At 38.0% G+C, this 24,009-nt stretch overlaps 1 protein-coding gene across 3 annotated transcripts in view; it reads left to right on the top strand.

Moving 5' to 3' along the window:
• Window positions 1-5,273: 5,273 nt before the first annotated feature.
• Window positions 5,274-24,009, top strand: part of slc36a4 (solute carrier family 36 member 4) — a 40,732-nt gene continuing 21,996 nt past the window's right edge. The window contains exons 1-9 of one of the 3 annotated variants that reach the window (XM_084419223.1): window positions 5,274-5,448; window positions 6,004-6,185; window positions 6,265-6,422; window positions 6,617-6,704; window positions 6,776-9,019; window positions 9,726-9,837; window positions 13,017-13,113; window positions 13,335-13,425; window positions 14,051-14,139. In XM_084419223.1, coding sequence (XP_084275349.1) covers window positions 9,816-9,837; window positions 13,017-13,113; window positions 13,335-13,425; window positions 14,051-14,139 — 299 coding nt within the window. In that variant the 5' untranslated portion in view covers window positions 5,274-5,448; window positions 6,004-6,185; window positions 6,265-6,422; ... (1 more) ...; window positions 6,776-9,019; window positions 9,726-9,815. Of the gene's footprint in view, window positions 5,449-5,593; window positions 5,676-6,003; window positions 6,186-6,264; window positions 6,423-6,616; window positions 6,745-6,775; window positions 9,020-9,725; window positions 9,838-13,016; window positions 13,114-13,334; window positions 13,426-14,050; window positions 14,140-24,009 lie in introns of those variants that run through there. The other 2 variants (XM_084419224.1, XM_084419225.1) reach the window with 2 other exon arrangements.

The raw sequence follows: 24,009 nt of genomic DNA, 5'->3' as shown, positions 1-24,009 counted from the left end.
AGACGCAGCAGACTCGGGCTGACCCAGCAACAGGGTCAGACCTGATGCCTCTGTGCTCAGTTACAAGTCAGTACAAATGAGAAGTGACTGTAGAATTGCACATGTCTGTAGCATGCACGCTTATGCACACACACACACACACACAGATCCCGTGGACGTGTCACAAATGAACTTTGATGGATGTCACATGAAACCAATGACAGAAATGAATGTTTATACTTCTGAATGCTCATTACCGAATGCCTCTTAACAGTCAGTTGCTGATGTGTTTTGGTTAAACCATGTGTGTGTGCGAGCAAATGCACCATTGAGTGCATGTTTTTATGACACATCTGTGATATACAATCCCAGCGGCAAACATACTCTTATTTTAAAATGTATTCCAGCAGGACTTGGATCTAAGAATGTGCCTTAAAACTTTTAATGATGTAACCGCAGTTAAAGTATTAATAAAGAAGTTAAAAGCCACGCTGACTGCTTCAGTGCTTTTAATAAGACTCCGTGTTGTGATGTTTTACACTAAGTTTGAGAAGTTCCGAGTTCAAATCCTTCTCATTTTGCTCAAGAGCACTACAGCCTGAGGCGCTGAAATATCCTGTGTTTCATTCAAGGGCTCAAACCCTATGCCCTAATCCCTTCAAAGGGATGAATGGGGTGTCTAAACTCGGTCCTGGAGGGTCACTGTCCTGCAGTGTTTAGCTACAAATTCCCTCAACACACCTGCTTGGAAGTTTCTAGTATGCTTAGTAAGACCTTGGCTGAATCCGAAATCGCCCCCCATACCATCAAATAGGGCATTATTTAAGGGGACAGCCATTTGTAGTGGTGGACGTTATTGAGTGCACTCATTCAATCCCACATTGCACCACAATAACGAGTGTACAACCGATGTACGCTCGATGGCTGTCCGAATTCGCTCACTCGTTTTCATTCACTCCTTCTTGTGAACTGTACAGTGATGGAAAGAGTACTAAAAATATGTACTTGAGTAAAAGTATTGCTACTTAAGTACACGTAGAAGTACTGAAAAATAATATGACTCAAGTAAGAGTAAATAAGTAGTTTGCTTAAAAACTACTCAAGTAACTACGTTACAAAGTACTTCAGTATTTTTCTATTTTTACCACAAATGGGGAGATGATGGCGATATGGAGCGCCAAACACTCTCATGTCATCTGTTTCATTCATACTGGAAGCCCAGCACTGGTTCATCCCTCTCGCAGAAAGTCCACAAGTGAGATTCATAGAAGTATTAAACCTATGACGTTTCAGGAAATGCCTTATAATATGGATATAATAACACGCAAATAGAGACGTTTTGACTGATAAAACATGAAGACAAACACATGATAGTGATAATATATCGGTGTTGATCAAGCTATCTTAGGTATTTTCATAAGAATTATGTATGTCTTTAAAGGGTTAGTTCACCCAAAAAGGAAAATTAGCCCATGATTTACTCACCCTGAAGCCATCCTAAGTGTATATGACATTCTTCTTTCAGATGAATACAATCAGAGTTATATTAAAAAATGTCCTGGCTCTTCCAAGCTTTATAATGGCAGTGAATGGCTGGAGAAAGTTTGAAGCCCAAAACAGTGCATCCATCCATGATAAAAGTGCTCCACTTTTACTCCAGGGGGTTAATAAAGGCCTTCTGAAGTGAAGCCATGTGTTTGTGTAAGGAAAATACCCATATTTAAAACTTTATAAACTATAATCACTAGCTTCTGAAAGATGGCCTACGCATTGATTCGATTTACAGTGGAAGACTGAAGGCCTATTTATACTTCTGCGTCGAACTCACGCCGTAGCTGCGTCGTAGGCTATGTGTAGCGTGCGTACCCTTCGGCGTACCTTGACGTGCACCCAGGGGGGCAGGGTTTCATATTATTTTTAAGTTTCCCCGGGCGCCGCCATTGGCTAGTGGACCATCACCTGCTGTTAGCATCCCATTGACTCCCATTCATTTTGGCGTCACTTTGACAGCGAATAACTTTACATCTGAGGCGTTTAAAGACTCCATTTGTCCATTATTTATTTCTAAAGAAACACGAACATGTATAAAAGGCTCCATTACCTTGTATCTTACGTTACGGCCCCGTAGGAGCAGTTTTTGTAAAAATAGGCTAACGATTGCGTCATAACCACGTGACTCTCTGTCGCACAGTAGAGAGATTACCGTATGGACCGGAGGAGAAGCTCGCGCGCAATCGGGGGGACGTGGAGGCAAAATGACAAAGTAATTAATCAGAATACTTAGCAAAAGTTACTCCTGCTCCTAGCTCATGGACAGCTCCTACCAACACTCTCCGTCTCTGCAAGTTTCGGAAGGGAATGATTCAGATTTCTCTTGACACAGCTACTAGAAGACAGACGGGTTGCTCACGTCACATCTACGTCGTCAAGCTCAGTTTGAGTCTGCGCAGTACGCTCGACCATCAGGAAGTTAGTGCTTCTAATTTACTTCACTTGTCTCCGTTGAAACCTATGGGGTCGCTGTGTCCAGTTTATATACTGTCTATGCGTGCACCTCTCCAAAAATGTAACAACTGCTAGGACCGCTCCCTCGGGTTTCACATGCTCCCTCTTCAAGTGTAATTGCGCGTCAACGCGGACAACGACGCAGAAGTATAGCCTAAATGAAAATCAACGCATTGCCTACAGCGTAGAGGCTCCGGCGTAGGTCCGACGCAGAAGTATAAATAGGCCTTAACCCCTGACCCGACGCACAACGTAATAACAAACGCGTAAGCTAAGAGGAAAGAGCAAGACAAAACCCTGGTCGCAAATTAGCAATTTTAAAGAGAAATGTCGGAGGATTTCTATATAATAGAAGAAGAGCTTCAGTTTGTTGCCCAGCCCTATTTGTTTAAACCGCGAGAAGCGTCTAAGCTTACGATACTCCTACATCCTATGTCATACATGCGTTACTGGTTACTCTTGTGGCGCAAGTCAATTTGCGTAGTATGCATACGGTTGTCTGGCGGAAGCAAGTTATTTTAGATTATAAAGTTATAAATATGGGTATTTTTCTCACGAAAACCCATGGCTTCGCTTCTGAATGCCTTTACTAACCCACTGGAGCTGTGTGGAGTATTATTTTTTTTTAATCATGAATGGATGCACTTTTTTGGGTTTTAAATTTTTTCCAGCCATTCACTCCCATTAAAAGTGAAAGAGCCAGGACATTTTTAATATAACGTCTGAAAGAAGAATGTCATGTACACCTAGAAGGACTTGAGGTAATCATGGGCTAATTTTCATTTTTGGGTGAACTAAAGTTAACCCTTTAATGCAATGCTAATCAACATAGCCTTTATCATAGAATTTAATAAAACTAGTGCAAAATGCCCGTGCAAAATCAGTTTTTGTGTGTGTTTTTAGTAATTGTTGGTTTGGTGTGATTGAATGCTCATTGTTACAATTACACAGCAAAAGTTCAGTGACATTTTTATTTGTGCATGGTAGAAAGCACACAGTGAACTCAGAGAAAACGCTATGCTTGAGCAAACAGTTTGTGAATAGGCAACTACAAATGATGGCCGTGAAAGAGACTGTGAACGCATTGAATAGGATATGTTTAGTTGGTGAATAGCATAGGCTACTATTACACAGTAGCGATAACGTTAAGCGCACCAGAATGAAATATAATATTCAGAAGTAAACAGCATAGCTGACATATAGATTCAGTTAACATCCACAAATGAATAAGCATGTCGATTCAGGGAGCAGTGCAAAGTGCCCGTGCAAAATCAGTTTTTGTGTGTTTTTAGTAACTGTTGGTTTCTTGGTAAAGAAAACACATTTTTACTCAAATGAATCAAAATGGATTTATCACATTTTGGAACCAAACTATAATATTCAGAAGTAAACAGTGTAGCTGACTGATTGTCAGAATGTTTATTTTTAAACCACAACCTTCTTGGGGCTTCTTTGACCGATACAACTCTCTAATGTCAGAATGTTTATTTTTAAACCACAACCTTCTAAAAATGATATATTTAACCATATCTTTAGCATTTCTCATCCAAACAACGTCAAACTTGGCACTGCACTTACTCGTGCCCGTGGCGAGACACCTGTCAAGTTTGAAATCCATCGGACTAACGGTTCGAGAGATACGCGGTTAACAGACAGACAGACAGACAGACAGACACACAGACGTTCCTGTAATTTATAGATAGATAATATCTCACACTGTTAAGCAGCAGCATGAAACCACAGAAGTAATTTCAAACACGACTGACATGTATTGTGATTTTGGAGCAAAACATGATATTAAACTCATAAATTGTAGTGTTTGATATTATGCTAAGCAGACATACTAGCTTTCCCTGTTGTCAAGAAAAAATATTTTATTACTAATTTTGAAAAGTAAGTGCAGGTAAGATCATTTGAATGTTTTCATTTGAATCATTTCATAATTGAAAGCAAAGAAGGTTAAGTGAGAGCCTGGTCCGATAAAAAAGAGAGATGTACAACAGTATGAATAAAAAAGTGCCAGTAAAAAAAAAAAGAGGACGAGCTTTACCGTTCAATTGAACTGTGTCCATGTTTTTAAGACACTTACATTGTTCTTGCTCCGTCGATGCAATAACTGCGTCCATGTTAGCCGAGTTTTTTTTATTTACTTCAACTGCTCAGTGCTCTGGTATTATCAATGGGACCCATTTCAGGAGTTGCCATAAAATTTTAATATATGAGCATAGCTCGCTAATACTTACATTCACTAAAATATTGAAACGTTAGCGATACTGATTCAAAACATGAGCGCCAGTGATTGAATGTCAATGCGCGGTTTGAAGTCCCCGCCCCCCAGCCGAACTGGACGTTTTGATTGGTTTTGCACCCGAGTCAGCCTGTCTGTTATTGGCTGAAGCGCATCAGACCTGTCTGTGATTGGCTGAAGCACAGGGCTCTACCGCAGTAGTTTGAAAAGTGCCTCAAAGGTCAGCTCGTCCTGTTGCTCCGACGGCACCTTTGTCAAAGTACTTTGTACTTGTACTTTTGGCGAAAAATAAATGTAGCGAAGTTGAATACTTAATTTTTATTCTACTCAAGTAAAAGTAAAAGTACCACAGTTTAATTATACTCAAGAAAGTAGAAAAAAATCGAAAAATCTACTCAAGTATTTGTAATCAGTTACTTTCCACCTCTGGGACTGAATTAGTGGACTAACGTAGGGAATAGTGATTGAGGGTTACATTTCGGATTCAGCCCTTGATGAGCTGGTTCAGGTGAGTTTAATTGGGGTTGGAGCTAAACTTTGCAGGACAGTGGCCCTCCAGGAGCAGGATTGGGTGTAGGCAGGGCATAGGTCTTCAACCCAGAGTTTAGCTTCATTTAGCTCCTACAGAGTAAGTTTCAGGTTGACAAATCTAAACTGGGTTCATTTGGGTCAATCTATTTCATGACGCTGGTTATCAACTTTCTCTCTCAACCCAGGTATAAACCCTGAATCAATGATTAATTATCATGCGCGTGCACATAAAAGCCACACCTTAGCCGTGATCAGTCAACAGCGTTCAGGTGTGCCTATTTTTCAGTTGAAGAACAAGAAATTATTATGAAGAAATATTACGACTTTAAGTCCATTTTAATCGCAAAAAGCAACACCATTGCAGCGGCCAAAGCTTTGTAGAATTGCTGGCAGAAACTGATCGTGTAAATGCGTAAGTTTTCACCCAGTAATTTTTATAGGCTCACAACGAGCATAAAACTGATTGAAAACTCACAACGCCAACATATTACATATGAATTGAATATGAAATGAGTATATTTCATATAAAAAATTACAAATCTTTGTACAGAAATACTTAAAAGTGAAGGTAAAAGAAAAGTATTTTATACTTGGATGCAACCCGAACGCCATAAGATATTTGCCGCAGATACAAATGAAATACAAAAACATTGTTAAAATACAGAAACATTGTTCATAATTGCAATATGGTTTTTATTGTTCTTGTGTGCATATACTATAATAAAGTGTATCCTCTGTAGTAGCCAAGAGAAAAAAGTGTGAAAGAGTAAGAAAAGGAGGGGAGGGCCACCTCCTCAAAAATACACTGTTGCAGAGGAGTTGGCCCAGTCCAGTAACCAGGGTCGACCCATCATGGATGGCATGGAAGGCAGTGCATCTTCAGCAGGTGCTGGCTCCTCCGAACGGGCTACACTTATACAGGGTATGTGTGCATAAACGTTTGATCCTTTTTAAAACTTAACTCTAAAATACGAGCACTTATGCCTTAATGTGTTTTTCAGCTGGGGGAAGTTCAATTACCTTGTCAGAGCCGGCACACACTCCTACAGAGATGACAACATGCTATTGCCATTGCGTTTATTGCATGGCCTTATTTGGTTAATAGGGGGAAGCTTGTGATGAGGAGACACTGTCACTTTGCTCAGAGACAGCTGCAGAGGTAAATGTGCTTTGTTAGAACATATGTTAATGAAGAAGAAAAGGTTTCTGATGTCTATTGTATTATAGGATTTCTCACAACTGCATCCTATACATGAACCCTGTTCATCACAGCTTCCAAGGCCAGAGAAAAAGGGTAATGCAAAGTTACAACTGTATACAATAAAATTATAACCATGTCTGTTACTACTTTAGGTGGAAACAGACACCATCAGATCCCTCTACAAAAGAAATCTGGAGCTGGACTATAATGAAAAAAAATTGGTTGGAATACCGGAAGATGGTATGTGAAGTCATGAAGATCAAAACACTGGGATGCCCAAGTATGTTTACTCTTCTTTTTTTATTTATTAGAAATCAACTGAAATACTGTGCTGTTATTGCGTCTCTGAGTGCTCTGCCAGCTGGAAAGTCCATCGTAATGGGGTCAGTTTCATCGGCGGGGGGTTGGTGGTTTGGTGGCACTTGCTCTTTTCTTATAGTGGCTGTTTTGTGCAGTATTGCACATGCAGCCACTATCTGGGATGCTCTCTGTGGTGATGCCCTCAGGCCACGCTGACAATTAAATCGAGCCTTCAGAATGCCAACGGTATTCTCGATTCTGACCCTGGTTTTGCTGTGGAGATGTTGAATTGCTGCTGGGGCCTTGCGTCAGGGTCAGGGTCATAGGGGGTCATTAAAAATCGCTGACATGGATAACCTCTGTCTCCAACCAACATGCCATCAAACATCCCTGTCAATAAGCATAAAAGAAATGATAGAAGTCTACAATATAGTTCCATTCTAAGTATGTGTGGGTTTTTCTTTTTCTTCCTCAAAGCGCTGACCTAACACAGACTCGTGTAAAATTCTGGAGTCATGTATAGTATAACAGGTGGTATGACCATTGGAAAAAAAAATCATATAGGATTTGATTAGAGTGTAATCAGTTAAAGAGAAATGAGAGGGCATTTTGGACTGTACCTGAACATTGAGGGAGTGAGTGGATTTTCTATTCACAGAATCAGCCTCATGCTCAGGGCTGCAGAAATTGCGACATGTGAGCAAATCTATTGCACCAACGACTCTAGGAAATCCTTTTCAAAAACATTGTTATGCAACTTTAAGATCTTTAACATAAGATTAATCTTAAAAGGCTGCATTTGAAATGATCTTACCAGCTATTTTGTAAAAGCCCTCTTCTTTAACAGCCAGCGTCTTAAAGTGGCCAGGAAAAACGATGAGTACATCAATGTACTCCTCCAATGCAAGTCTCTTCTGCTCACCAAGGCTGCATTTCTTTGATTAAAAATACAACAACAACAAAAACCAGTAATATTGTGAAATATTATTACAATTTAAAACAGCTCTCCTTCGCAAAAGTACTTCGTTCCCCCGAGAAACTTTGCATCCGCTCTCAAAACCTTTCGGGTTCTCACGCAAAAGTATTGGTTTTCCCCTCAAAACATTTAGCAAAAAAGGCTTTGTAGACAGTAAACCGCACTAAACTATGGCTACATCTGAAATTGCAGGCTTACCTAGTAGCTGAAAAACAGTTTGTGACAATATTAGTACGTGGAATTCACAGTACGAAAATGACCCGGATGACCTACTACGTCCGGTGAGATTCTGAAGTGTGCATACTATGGACACTTTACTATCCCATGAGGCCACTGGACAGAATTTGTGAATGACGTGAGTGAAGCGACAGTAACTGATGCTGGTTGGTCACATGATAATGACAACATGGCGAATGTAGTACGTCCACATTACATTCATACTACACACAGATCTATAACATACTGTTTTAGCGGTCGCAAAGTAGGCTAAGTATGAGATTTTGAGACATGTATGAGACATGTCTTCTGGTTGCATTAAACAAACAAACCAAAAAAATTCTCTGCTTGCCAGAAAATAACTTTAGTGGTACCAAATTTAACAGAGTTTATAACAATTTGATTTGAAAGACAAATGCACCTTTTGGAATTTGCTCATATGAAATCTAAATTATGTAGCTGGCCCATATTCATGAGTATAAGTATCAAAAGAAAGCAGCAAGTATTGTATTATTATGCATACAAAAATGTAAAGATCACTGCTGTATATTATTTTTGTATAGCTATTTATGATGTTGTTATGGGAATGTAACACATAGCTCTCAACAGGCATCCTATAAAATCAACCTCTAGTGAAACATCTACAATAAATATATACCATAGTTAAATATTTAAAGTTTGTATTTTGTGGAAGAAATGTAGCCTGTATTATTGTGTACTAACTGCTAAAGCTAACTACTAGTCAAACTCGAGTCGTGGCCGTCACCAGTGTCTGTGATTTGAGTCGCGGCCCCTTTAAGGAGTTGCACAGTCGTGACGACGGTGACGTTCACGGCACAGTTTGTGTATGAGATCCTGTGATGATGTTCACCGTCCGTGTGAAAGAAATCTCCACCAGGGCTCATCTTCACTGACGGGTATCTCTTTTCCAATGGCATGTCGTCGTGTCGCGGGTTGTTCGGAGCGGATACCGGGATCCCGGATCCAGCACAGGGCCGGTGATGGTCGCGTTTGAAGCCGGAGAGAGCAACAGAAGAACGGCTGAGATTTCTGCGCTCCTTCGGTGAGTCGCCTCCACTTACACTACACAACTCATCACTTTAAACTGCTTAAAATGCACGACATCATCAACACTTAGCTCTTTATATTGCCTTATTTGACAAATATAAAGTTATTGTTGAGCAGATATATTATTGTATATCGTTATAAAGTATAGTAGGCTATAGTATAGGTTTAATGTAATGTGTGTGTGTGTGTGTGTGTGTGTGTATATATATATATATATATAAAACGTTATGTGTGTGTGTATAGATATGTTATATATATATATATATATATATATATAATTTTAAATTGAAATCTAAAAAATAAAATAACTCATTTTTAGTCAGCACATTTATTAAAACAATTCTGTAAACAAATGTTACACATATGTATTGCATAGTTTGCATGTTGCCTATTATTGTTTGTATAATACTTATCTATAACTTATAGTCATGGTAAATAATACGTGTGTGTGTCCAAACATAAGTCTGGAAGTCTGCATAGTATGCTGAATATTTATATGCTCTTGGCTGCTTAACAATTACAAATTGTTTTGACATTTATAGGCTAGTTTTTAATACAATTACTGCATGACATCGACAAAGGTCACAATAGTGTGTAACAACAGACACATTTAGTGTTTTGAGTTTTTGTCTATCATGTGTTTACATCTTCTTTTGAGTCTAATGAATGTCTGTGTCATTGCATTTTTATTGGGTCTACAGCTGATTCATCATTGGAGCACACGACACGTGGCCGTAAGATAATCAGCTTCAGCGTGTGTGGATAAACATCCTCCAGATGAGCAGCAGAAGATGGTCTCAGCTGAACAACTAGGTAATGACGTGTGTGTTACACCACAGATGACACTGAACCATCTGTGTCGCTGTCTCTTTCTGTCTCTGCTTGATGGTTTAATCTCTCTATATCTAATACAGAAATGGTAATCTAAATTTAATCTAACAGAAACTTACCACTGTCAAGTAATTGTATGCAGTACCTTTCTGTGTGTGTGTGTGTGTGTGTGTGTGTGTGTGTGTGTGTGTGTGTGTGTGTGTTGTTGTGATACTTTTTATGTTAGTGCATTTAAATCAATATCATCCAGAAGAGAAACCCAAACAGACACACCACAAATCTGGTCTTCATTTTATATAAAAATATATATTAATGGAAAGAAGATAGATAGATAGATAGATAGATAGATAGATAGATAGATAGATAGATAGATAGATAGATAGATATAGGCCGTCCACATGACACTGCATGTACAGACTATTTTATGCTGTTCGTGTGTTTCTTTATTAACTGAATAAAGCATCAGGCTGCTGTTTTTTTTAAGCAGGCCTTTTTTAAATTCATGAACTGGATCCATTTTAATTAGGCCATTAATAAAAAAGTGTGTATAAATATATTATATGTATGTGTATTTATGTATTGCTGGGTAGTAACTGATTACATGCAATCTGGATTACGTAATCAGATTCCAAAAATGTAATAATTGTAATTAAATTATATTACGTTAGCAGACATAATAACAGACTACAGTTACTTTTTTATTGATTACATGATTACCAAATATTCCCAAAATGGCAGTAAATTATTCATAATTCATTGATTCTGCCTTGTTATTATTTTTTATCTTTTACATTTTAAGTTCTGAAAAAGCCTATTGCTTATATACGTTCAGAAAGTCTTCCAGTTTTGTGGAATTACACACACAGAAAGGCCGCTAGTTAGGTGACTATAATTACATGGTGCCACACAGCTTAAATACAATATTTGATCTTTTTGTTAGTGTTTAAAAGCTTTTCATCTATTTATGAACCCCCGCAGTTCCTTCCCAAAACCGAACGTTCATGTTGTTGTTGTTGATTTAAATAAAAATAAAAAAAATCTTTTTTTTTCTTTCTCTTAAAAAAAGTAGTCAGATTACATTACCTCAAATGTATAGATTACATTACAAACTATACTTTTTATCATGTAATTTGTATTCAGTAATAAACTACACTTTGTAAATAATGTACACAGCACTGTATGTATGTATGTATGTATGTTTGATTCCGTTTCCATGTCTACTTTATTATTTCCCTGTACAGTGACCTTGAGCTTAGGAAAGGCACTTTATAAATAAAACGTATGATTATAATTACTGCATAAGATCTTACCAGTGCATTTGATAACTCTGTGGTTGTATTAAATATAGTGGTGCACGATATATCGGCCGCCGATATAATATCGGCCGATATGGTCATTTTTTTACACATCGGTATTGTTCCGATGTCAAAATATGGCCGATGTGAACAGGCCGATATTTAATGTGTGAAGCTGAAGAGGTTGATGTGAGAGAAATACACATTTCATACAGATGACATAAGCAGAGAACAGTCTGTTTTCTTTCATTTTGAATTGTTCTGTTTAAAAATAGAAGTTTCAAGCTTTCTATATATGTCTCAGGTCTGTGAGGCAGGTAGGTTTCGGTTCATTTATGAGACGCGCTCCAGGTTCACGCGCCGTCGCCTCTGTCCTGATTAAATATTTTCTAGTATATTTACTTTTTATTTATTAAATCCAATTCAATTCGTTGATGAAACATTGATCAAAATTAAGATACAATTAGGTTTCGGTTCATTTATGAGACGCGCTCCAGGTTCACGCGCCGTCGCCTCTGTCCTGATTAAATATTTTCTAGTATATATACTTTTTATTTATTAAATCCAATGCAATTCGTTGATGAAACATTGATCAAAATTAAGATACAATTAATACAAAACGAAATTAAATTTAAAGACAGGCTTTGTGCTTTCTGCTTGAGGTCTCTGTGAAAGTTTTAAAGCAGTTTTTAAGTGCCGAGAGCGCTCACGTCCGTAACATTGTTAATGCAGTCCAGTGCGACTTATGTTTTTTTCCTCCTCATGACACATTTTTGACTGATCGTTTTTTGACTCGTAGATATTTGAATATATTGCTTGATATATGATACCCATTCGAATTTGATTTTTCTCAAAAGTGACAGCGCGTGTGATTTGTGGATTCTGATAAGCGCGAGTGGAGAAACAGGCGTTTATTTATTCATTCTCAGTGTTGAGAAACGTAGCCTTCATGTGTTATTGTGTTAATAATAACTAAAGTAGCCTACCTAATTATGTTACATATTTAGTTTGTATGAAAACTATCGCGTTCGTTACTTATGGATTAAAAAGTAGGCTACCGGTGCTGCGCGAGCTCTCTCTCACAAACACGGACGCGCGCACATAGAGAGAGAAGATAATTGTAAAATGAAAACGGGCTAAGTTTAATTTTTGTTCTTGCTTGTTTGTTTTTTTCTGTCAAAATGTCAGAAAGCATTTTGTATTATCCATCCGTGTTTTTAAAATTCGTTAAATGACGGACGTTTTACTGTTAACACAGCCCATATGTCGGATTCGTCTTATAGCCTACTTGTTATTATTTTTAGAATAAGTGATTCGTTATGCTATTATTGGACTCCTGTCTATTCATTGTCAACTGTTTTCTATAAATATGTTTGTATTGGCTAACATTTATTCAGCTGCGTGTCCTGTTTAAAATGTGCAATGTTCAAACGCAAAGACAGTCACAAGAAGCCCTTTTCCCTGTGGTATTTTTTAGAATAATATTTGGATATTGGAATAATAAATGAAGTAGCCTATCTTAATTGTACACATGTTCCTGTTTTTTTTGTTTTTTTGACTGTTTTCTAAGGGTTTCTTAATTTTAGACAAGTTGACCAGCACACATTATATGCAATGCAATGTGTGTATGTGTGACATATTTTGCACACAGGTAAAGGTGCCCAATATCAGTCATTTCTAAAGTAAAAAAAATGTGTTTTGGAAAATAGCTCTTTATTTGATAATCATTAAAATTTGTTTTCTATACAGAGATATCGACATCGGTAAATATCGGTATCGGCCATAACAGCAATATTAATATCGGTTATCGGTATCGGCCACAATTTTCACATCGGTGCATCCCTAATTAAATATGATCCTGAGCAGACATGGAGGTGATGACGCCTCTGATGGAGGAAGCAGGAGGTGAGGAAGAGGATGTAGACGTGGATGAAGATTCAGAGCATCTGTCGCGAGGAATCACGTGAGTCACAGTCAGGGTTACTTTTGTAGCTTTGGGTTGACACTCATCAGGTGTTTGTTTGCAAACAGTAATTTTGTCTGTAACAAAAAATGTGTGTGTGTGTATGTGTATATATAAACAGCATACTCTCATATTACGTAATGTATGTTATACCATAATTTCTGACATATGTCTGCCTGAAATAACCACATTGGTGTGGATCTGTTTTCTCTACTCTTCAGGTTTACTCAAACCCTGCTGCATCTTTTGAAGGGGAACATCGGCACAGGGTTGCTTGGGCTTCCTCTGGCGGTGAAGAATGCTGGGATACTGGTACGTAGCATCTCCGCTTCTTCTGTGAAGGCGCGTGAACGATAAACCCGGTCTTGATCAGTTTCTGTTACGTACAGACCATTTCTTTGCTTCTTCTCAAACTGAGCCTGAATCCGAATCCTGAATCTGAAGCTTCAGACTGTTAGTAAAACCAGATCATTCGAAGTACGCCATGAAAACTGACTTGCAGACTGTAAAAACATGAAATGCTTTAGGAGAGCATTTAAATGCATTTGTTGTTGCCAACAAAAATACAATTGCGGCTTTATTGCCCCTGTAATTGGCTTTGTTTGTTTTCACCATCATATCCTGATACTGACTGTTTAATGGCCGGACGGGTTAAAAAACTAGTCGGACCGGTTTACAAACTAAACTGTGTGACTGTGCTGACTACCAAATTGGTTTGTAAGAATGTCAGTCCACACATTTTATTGCTGTCATAAAGCTTTAGTACAGTATGTAGGCAAAGTTCATGTTGAGAGAGAATGAGAGCGATAAAGCTTTATTGCTCTGGAAGACATTACATTTGGTCACTAAAACAGATTATATCTTTTAAAACGGTTGATGTGCTTTAAAAGTGTCTAAAACGCATTAGACTGAACATGGTTCTCTGTTTTTCCTCAAGCTCGGTCCGGTTAGTCTGGTACTGATGGGTGTGGTGTGTCTTCACTGCATGCACATCCTGGTCAACTGCAGCCATCAGCTCAGTGAACGGTAAGAGTCCACCAATCACAGCCCACCGTCTCAGTCACCACAGCCAATCACATTTCAGCTCACTTTTTTTTTTAAAGGTGCAGTGTGTAATTTTTAGCGGCATCTAGTGGTGAGTTTGCGAATTGCAAACAGTCAGTCACTCACGGCCTATCCCTCCATTTGCAAACTCGAAGGAGAAGCACCGGTGGCCGACGTAGGATCGGAAGACGTTGTCGTCTGAGTCGGCAGAGAGTAGCAAGTCAAGCAATGAGGTTTCTTTATATCATATTTTATATTAAATTATATTTACTTAATTATTCAGTAAAACCACGTTATTGCGATTTGTTATTTTTACTTGTTCATCATTGTGTTAGTCTTTTATTCACTGACTTTACCATAGCTTGTTTCCATGCTAGTTAGTATAAGATAAGAGCTATGGATAAGAGCATCAAAGCAGCTAGGTAAGGGGAAATAGCTAACGTTACGATGTCCGAGGCGTCGTTCAGACAGCATGGTTTTTCTCCACGTTTGCAGAGTCAGGGACAACCCGAGTATTCTGCTGCGTCTTTTTCTACTGCTTCTCATTCAAGTTAGTGACGAAACGCGCTCTGTAGCGCTGTTTGTTCGCTGTCGGCTACGGTAGAAACATGACGTCACGATATGTCGACCTTCATAGAAGGGGGTGGCCGCGGTTATGTAGATATAAATGACTCATTCTAAGGTAATAAAAACATAACGGTTCATTAAGTAAGGTCATTATACACCACTGAAAACATAGTTATGGCTCTTATATTGTATTTCTGTCAATAGATCCTCAGAAATATTACACATTGCACCTTTAAATGAACACTCCATCCTGGTAGGGATGGGCGATACCACTTATTTTGTTTTCGATACGATACGATACTTTCAAGGCCAGTATTGCCAATACAGATACGATACCTCTAAACTGAACTTTACAATTTTTACATTTATTAAATTATTGAATTACTAAGCGTAAAATGGGTAATGATACACACTTAACATTATATCTGAAAGGCATTTTAAGATTCAATACGCCTTAATTGGAACTTATTAGAATATATTTTTTGTTTACACATGGTTAAAATGTTTACTTGTAGTGGTAACCATGGAAATCTACAAAATATTATAGGCCTAGTTGAACTATGGTCACTGTAATGTTCATTTTCATAAGGGACTGCCAGTGACAGGCTGTTGCACCCATAAAATGCAACTTTTTTTTCATTCTGACCGTGTATGTTTTATATTAAAATTAGTTACAGAATAGAACATCAGTATGAATTTTTAACATTCAATTTAAAACAATTTAATTGCACAGACTATGTAGGCTACAATTTCAATTGGTTTATTGTGAAATAACTCAAGATGTTTTTCTGTCTTCTGTTAAGCATTGTTCTGGGCTGCGTTTCCCAAAAGCATCAATGGTTTCTTATGATACTTTTGGCAAACGCAGCCCTGTTTGAATGGCGGCAGTGTGTGAACGCTCTCTGTTACCCCTTTTCCACCAAGGCAGAGCTGGTGCTGGTTCGGAGCCAGAGCCTAGTTTCAAATCGGTTCTTTGTTTTTCCACCGCCAAAGCACCAGCTCCGAACCAGTAAAACTGGTTCTTAAGTAGCACCAAATCATTGCAGGGTCTAGAACGGAGCCAAGAAAGAACCGCTTGCGTCAGAGGCTGGGGGCGGGGTTACCGTGGCCAACAAGACTGAAGAGAAACTTGTGACCGCCATTTTCAAATAGCAGCTAATCGAGCTAACAGCAGCTAAACACGATGGACGCGATCTAAAATATAAATCTAAGGCTAAAGTCGGCATCTTATTGTTAAAAAATAAATGTTATGTACATGCCGTTACTCTCGCTTGGAATCTCCGTCTGTACAAATAATGGCGAGCCGCGCGAACACGTTGGATCCGCCGTGTTTGGATGCCGATGTAGGTCCGCAAAGCAACGTGCGCCATTGTTGATGATGTGTTTGTGTTTGGCGCCGCCGCGCTAACGTTGCCAAGAAAGATGAGACGTAGCTGTGACGTAAGACCTGGCTCTGCGTTGGCTCTTTTAGCCTGTGGAAAAGCAAACCGGTTCTTTGGAGGCTCGTCAGTCGAACCAACTCCGAACCGGCACTAGCTCTAGCTCCGAACCAGCACCTGGTTCTTGTTGGTGGAAAAGGGGTATGTGATTGATTGGTTCCGACTTGTAGCATTTGCGTGTTCAGATGAGCAGGAAAATAGTTCTACCACACAATTATTCACTAACAGGTTATTCATCCAATTCAATGCATATTGTACGTAAGGCTGGGCGATATGGGCAAAAAAAAAAATCACGATAATCTTTTTTTAATATCAGTCGATATCGATAATTATCACGATAAAAGTCAAATCTTTATTTCTTTCAAGTTTAAAGGCAGATTTTTGCTCCTAAGTGAAAGTTGTAGAAACAAGAGCGTTAATTGTGGTTTTAAACTTTAATGTCAGAACATATCATGACAAACACTTGCCAAACTGGTGAACATTTCACATATCTGAGGTAGAACATTCAAACATTTGTCATTTTTCCTTAACAAAATAAATATCTTTATTGGACAATTAATTTCTTAGTTTCTGCATGTGCTAATTTTTATTTGGTAAAATGTAATATTCTGACTGTTTGAGTTTTATTAAACTTAACCATTGGTCATCCAGTATCAGGCATTTAGATCATGATAACCACAGATAAAACCAGGCATAGCCTGTAGCACCTCACTATCATGGCAAAATTTTACTTTATGGTTTCTATGGTATTTGTATGAAAAACAGTAGCCTAAATACATTATCAAATACTGTAATTATATTCCATTAGTCCTTTAATACATTGTCTACATTAATAATATAATACAATTCAATATGTATATCCCACATTTCATGGTGCAGTTAATATTACTAGGCTAACCTTACAGTAAATCCATGGTAAATGATGGGAATTTGTAGACGGAAAAGCCTTCTGACAGTATCGTTGCGCACAGTGTTTCTCCTGTTTGTCAGCGCGGTTTCATCTGCCTTTAAACTGGTTTAAATCACTGAGACATTTGTGTTCTTCGCTGAATTCAAGCGCTTCTCACTGGCCGTTTGGGCTTTGAGCCGAGCGGATTAATGGTCCATGTGGCATGCTGTTCAAATGAGTTTCGTTCCGCTTTTGGCGCATAAACATTATCGAACATTTATCGAACTCTTGATATCGTTTTATCGCGAAAAATTATATCGCGATAATTATCGTTTGCGTTTTATCGCCCAGCCCTAATTGTACGCATTCAATTTCTTGTCAAATAAACAAAATAACTGGTAAAAAAAAACCCCACTGTAGTATCTATTTTTATTTGAGTATCGCGATACTCGACGTCAGTATCGATATATCGATACTTCATATCAATACGCCCATCCCTAAGTCCTGGCATGATTTAAGGTGTAGGTCAGTGGTTCCTAAACTGGGGTAAGCAAACAAAATGCTGAGTTTTGCCTCGTTTTTAATAACATTAAAACCGAGCATGTATTTTCTAACAGGTATGATGCTGTCTCTAGTGTAAAATCGGGAAAATGGTATTGCCGTAAAAGGTCAAATACATGACAATCAATTTACTGACTGCATCCGCACAAGCAGCGTGCATATGATAGGTTGTGTGCAGAGTCTGCTGCCTCAGCAAATCACACTACATTATTGCTGTTCTCGATAATGTACCTTTGTAAAAAGTGCGGATTTAGCACTTACTAGCATGACGAACAAATATAGACAGAATGTGAACCGAGATCGATTTAAGACTCAAACTCTCTTCGATACATGTGAGTTTAGGTTTTCAATGTTGATAATAAATGATACAATCAAGAATTTTTCCCAAATATCCACACGATTGCAAATGTGACTGATTTTATACAACAGTTCAACAAAGTCAAGTATATTTGTATAGCGCTTTTCACAATACAGATTGTATCAAAGCAGCTTCACAGTATTAAATTAAAATAATACAACAAGGTTTGTTTCTAGTGGAATTTATTGATTGATAAAATTAAATATCCCCAAAATATCCCCAACTGAGCAAGCCAAAGGCAACAGTGGCAAGGAACCGAAAAACTCCAAGTGACCTAATGGTGACCTAAAACTCCATCAGGTGACCTAATGGTGACCTAAAACTCCATCAGGTGACCTAATGGTGACCCAAAACTCCATCAGGTGACCTAATGGTGACCTGAAACTCCATCAAGTGACCTAATGGTGACCTAAAACTCCATCAGGTGACCTAATGGTGACCCAAAACTCCATCAGGTGACCTAATGGTGACCTGAAACTCCATCAAGTGACCTAATGGTGACCTAAAACTCCATCAGGTGACCTAATGGTGACCTAAAACTCCATCAGGTGACCTAATGGTGACCTGAAACTCCATCAAGTGACCTAATGGTGACCTAAAACTCCATCAGTTGACCTAATGGAGAAAAAAAAACCTTCGGAGAACCCAGGCTCAGTCGGGGGCCAGTTCTCCTCTGGCGTTTTGAACTAGAGACCGGATTTTACTGTAAGATTAAAAATATTATATGAATGCCTGGCTGAAGAGATGCGTCTTTAATCTAGTTTTAAACTGGGAGAGCGAGTCTGAGCAACAAACACTATCAGGAAGGCTATTCCAGAGTTTTGGAGCTAAATGTGAAAATGCTCTCCCTCCTTTGGTGGGTCTGGATATCCTAGGAATGACCAAAAGCCTCGAGTTTAGTGATCTTAAAGAGCGCGATGGATTATAGGGCGATAGAAGATCCGTTAAATAGACTGGAGCTAGGCCGTTTAGGGCTTTATAAGTCAGTAGCAATACCTTGTAATTAATACAGGACTTTATTGTTAACCAATGTAGTGATGTTAAAATCTGTGTTATATGATCATATTTTCTTGATCTAGTAAGAACTCTAGCGGCGGCATTTTGGACTAACTGTAGCTTGTTTATTGAGGATGCAGGACAACCAGCTAATAAAGCATTACAGTAATCTAGTCTCGAGGTCATGAATGCATGAACTAATTTTTCTGCATCAGAAACTGATAGCATATTACGTAGCTTAGCAATGTTTCTAAGGTGGAAAAAGGCTGTTTTTGTAACATATGAAATATGATTTTCAAAAGACAGGTTGCAATCTAGTATAACACCCAGGTCTTTTACTGTAGAGGATAAAGTAACAGGACATCCTACGATGTTAAAGTTGTAGAGTGAGAGGTTTTTGTGGGCGGTTTGTTGAACCGATGATAAGTACCTCTGTCTTGTCTGGATTTAATAAAAGAAAATTACGCGTCATCCAATCTTTTATATCTTTGACACACTCTGTCAATTTGGATAATTTAGCGTTTTCATCCGGCCGTGATGAAATGTATATTTGAGTGTCATCAGCATATATCAGATCAGAACAAACAAAAAGGTAATATTAAGTGATGTTCATTTTAAGCTGTATTGTCAGTATTTTTTGCTTTATTTTGCAACGTAATTATTTTGTCAACGAATCTCTGGCTTTGAGCGAATCGGGAGAGCCAATGATTCAATGAATTCATAAATACAGCCGCTTGCTTCGTTACTGAATTAATCACTCATTAAGACCGCCACCTACTGGTGGTTTAAGTTTAATTTTTAAAAGTATCACTTAGTTTTTTTTACCATCATTTTAAACGTGTTTTTTTTTTTTTTTTCATAACATTATTTACGCCATTTTAATTGCATTCATGCCACCTCTGAGCAGCATTAAATGGTGTGTAAATACATCTAGATGCAGCTTGTGCCACTGCAGTGCAAAAATGGCTTTTGTTGATACTGATTTCATTTGATTGAAATTTTGTTTAATTTATTGGTTTTATTTATATTTAGGGCTGTCCCCGACTATGGATTTTCATAGTCGAATCAGAATCGTCATGTCTTGCCTATAGTCGACTAATAGTCGAATCATGTGTATGGGGGCGGGGCTTTAACGTTTCAAAGCCGCGATGTACAGAAAATCACACAAAGATATAGAAGAAAATGTATAAAAACATTTTGGATCAGTAAAACTAAGAAATAACATAACTCCAGAAAGGCAACACTGCAGACAGGTTTTGCATTTCACATACAAATCAAATTAAATCGGCTAAATTACCTGTGCGAGCAGGCCAGCCTACAGATGCACCGAAAAAATAAACAATTAATTTACTAAAATTAAATTAGAACAGAATAGGCCTATACCTTTCTAATAAATAAAAAATACAAAACGAAATAAATTAGAATCAAGTCACAAGATGAGGAGCAAATGTGTGCAAAATACCTAAAGTGCTGGGGAACATATATTCAAAACACAAGCCACAAATAGTTAGATTAGATAACCCTGACAGATTAATAAATAAAATAATAATAAAGAAATTATTAAAATAACGATAGTAGCCAGAATTTTCAACTTTGTCTTTTTAACTGCAGAAACAACAATAAATGCTAAACTGGAGGCAGTCTTTTTAGCTAAAAATGTTCACAGCATCCAAAAATCAAATTATAACCGGCTAAAAAGATTTGAAATCACTTGTACCCTACCTGATCGAGAGAACAAACCAGTCTTTCACTCTGTCTGTCCCCGTTGGATTCTTTTCAAATTGTGCGCGCGGATAAAATACATTCTAACGTGAAACCCAGTCTATGCGTGAAACGTGTTAACGTTGGCCGGCAGAAGTGCGATAATGGTTTTCCTGATGCTAAATCCAGCCTTGGAGAATATCCTTTTTGATGGTGTACATCCACACTTTAGATTTTCTTATCCCAGACATTGTTAAAGATTTAAATCCTTGCCGCGAAGACGCTCCTATGTCGGTCACGGATTGAAAGTGAAACTTAAATCTGTCACGGGATGTTTGGATTTATTCACGCACGTTAAAAAATATTTATTAAAAGCTTCTTTCTTTGCACATTTTTATATACAGCATTATCAGAACTAGCTTTTATGTCAATACGTTAATATTCAGCCTATTATATGTAAAATTGAGCGCCCTCATATAGCCAAAGGGGCATGATCCTCGTTTCATAACACCTCTGCAAAGATTCGACCATGAGATCGGTAGTCGAATCAGGCTCCTCCTATCGAAGCATCGAATCTTCGACTATTCGGGGTCACCCCTATTTATATTAATAATCAATTAATGGATTTTTTTAAGAATTTGACAAAACATGACATAAGGCAGCTGCTATTTGCAAATTCTATTTACACTAAGTGACAACAGCATATTTTCTTACAATCTATCACTATTTACTAGGGATGTGCACGAATATTGGAATTTTCGAATATTCGATCTGTAATTATTATTCGAAAAATAAAATACTATTCGAATTTTATCGAATTTATGAAGCCGTAAATACTTTGCGGGTCGTAAATGCAGTGAATCCCTGATAAATCTCAAGCACTAACTCGCAGTTATAATTAAATGCACTGGGTGGCACTGTGGCGCATGTTTAACAAGTTGTTTGTATTTTATCATAATGTCGTCGTCTGCCTCGCGAAGTTTGGAATTACTAGTCGAAAATGAGGTTACTAAATGATTTTACAAAATGGAATTACTTTTGATCAAATTAATTAATTAATCTGGAGTTAAAATATCATCACCACAATGAGAAATCACATGAAATCCAAACAGCAGTCGACTGAGGAAAGACAGCTGTCTATCACTGCATCACGACTGCAGGTAAGCGCAGCTGTAGTGCGAGTGATCCGAGATGAACTTGTCTAATAGTAAAATGATTTTGAGGTATATTCTTCCTTTAAGTTTTCTTTGAGAGAGAGGTTTAAGAACAGAAAAGGTGCTGTTAGAAACTTAGAACTAGAAAATTGCTCGTGGCGTCCCTCCATGTGGATATTATTGTTTTTCTTTGCAACATAAACGTGAAACAATATAAACACGATAATCATATGCTGACTCGAGTCTATGTGTACGTTCTGTACGATAACTGGCGCAATCTGCTACTCTGCTTTATTAGGCGTTTTTTTCCGTTCGCGCTGCTTGAGCTTATATCCTTTTGTTCTTATATTTTTTTGTTTACACATAGGCCTACTGTTTAATGTTTTCAATTAAAAGAAAACTTTAACACATGTTGTAAGCTTGTTGTGTATATTGCCTAATCGTAAGCTTCTTCAGAAATTGTGACAAAACGTTAAAAAAAAATTTACCTTAAATAACGTATTTTTCGTTAAACGTCATTTAAATAAACGAATATTCGAATTTTATGAGCCCGAATATTCGAATGCAGTATTTTTGAAAAATGCCCATCCCTACTATTTACACTATGTAAAAATAGCAGTATTTTCTTTGCAATAAGTGTAAAAAGAAGTTAATGATAATTACTTAAAAATAGTGGCACATACTGTTTGTAGCTCAGTGTTGTTGTACAGTAAATGGTATGCGTGTAAATAATTATATTTATTAAAATTTTTAAATGGATGCCGCCTTATTGGGACAATAAAGCCCTCCTTACACCTACCCCTAACCGATAAACACACCTTAGACCCTTTATTTCCACTTTTAGAATATTTTCTTCATTTTTATTGAAAATAAAGGCCTTTCCGATCTGATATGCGTTGGGAAAGGGGAGTAAAGCGAGTTCGGCAAAAGGCAGATTCGAACTCTGGGTCGTTTTGCATCAAAACTTTCTGCCACGCGCCCTACCCCAACACTATTGGTACTGTTGACAATCCAGCGTCTTCCGTCATTTTGTCTGGCACAAGATATGGAGCAGATAAATCTCCAACCTCCGGGGAATCACCTGTTTTAAACAAACGCCGAATAGAGGAGAGTCTGCTGACAAAAAGAGAACGAGACAGAGCTCGTAATAAAACAAGAATCAACATTAGCTTTTAAGAGATGGCGAGAACTGAGGGATTTGAAATGTTGTAATAGAGAGAGTGTTTTTATTACTGAACAGGTGAGTTACATTGAACAGATTAATTCCCATATGTAGCTCTCTAACTGAGTTGACTGTAAACAATATTGTGTGTTGTGTGGATGCAAATAGTATTATAGTTTAATTATACTTTATAGATATCGCCTCGTTCTTGATGTAAATGGGCCTTTACTTCCTGTCAGTCTTTACTTAAAGGTGAACTAAGTAACTTTTTTACCTTAACTGAACAGCTTCGGAGTCATTGGAATGGTTATAATACTTATTTCGGGTTGAATGGTGGTCGTTTCAGCGGCGCTCTGAGATAAAGTGATTCCCATGACCACGTGTGGCATTTGAAATATTCCCCCAATGGAAAGGGGCGACCTAAAAACCAATCTCATTAGGTATTCATTTAAACGTGAGAGGCGTGGGTTGTTAAAATTAGAAGTGTGCACACATTTGAAGCGTACATATTCTGTATTCTGAATGTAGCAGCTGCTAGCGTATGAACGGCCTGAATATCTGTCGGTGTGTTCGCACTTTAAGAAACGCAACTTCTTGCATGCATTCCAGCTTTAAACGCGTTCAAAGGGCTCTCCCTCGGGTCTGAGTACAGGAAGCAGCAGAATACTGCATCAGTCACATGTGGGCAGGGTGTGTTTTACAAAGTGTGCCAGTATAGAGAGCCTAAGTCCCTCCCCTTCCGGTGGACCACCATGGGACCTTATTTCGGAAAAATATTGTATGGTAGTCAATGGCGAGAGACAACAAATATTTTGATCTCGTTTGAATTGTGCCCTGATTTACACATATGATGTTTGTCAATTTAAAAGATACATTTTAAAGTCAAGAAAGTCGCAGTTTGATGTAAAACTGTTGAGGTATAAGACTGTGAAAATACATAATTACAAAGACTACAAACCCAAAAGGCGCACATGTGACGTCATACCTTTTCTCTCAATCGCTATAATCGTAACGTAACGCCGTCA

The sequence above is a fragment of the Rutilus rutilus genome (assembly GCF_951802725.1).
Source record: "Rutilus rutilus genome assembly, chromosome: 9".
Taxonomy (NCBI): domain Eukaryota; kingdom Metazoa; phylum Chordata; class Actinopteri; order Cypriniformes; family Leuciscidae; genus Rutilus; species Rutilus rutilus.
Note: the sequence above shows the minus strand (reverse complement) of the source record. Positions and strands in the feature narration are given on the sequence as shown.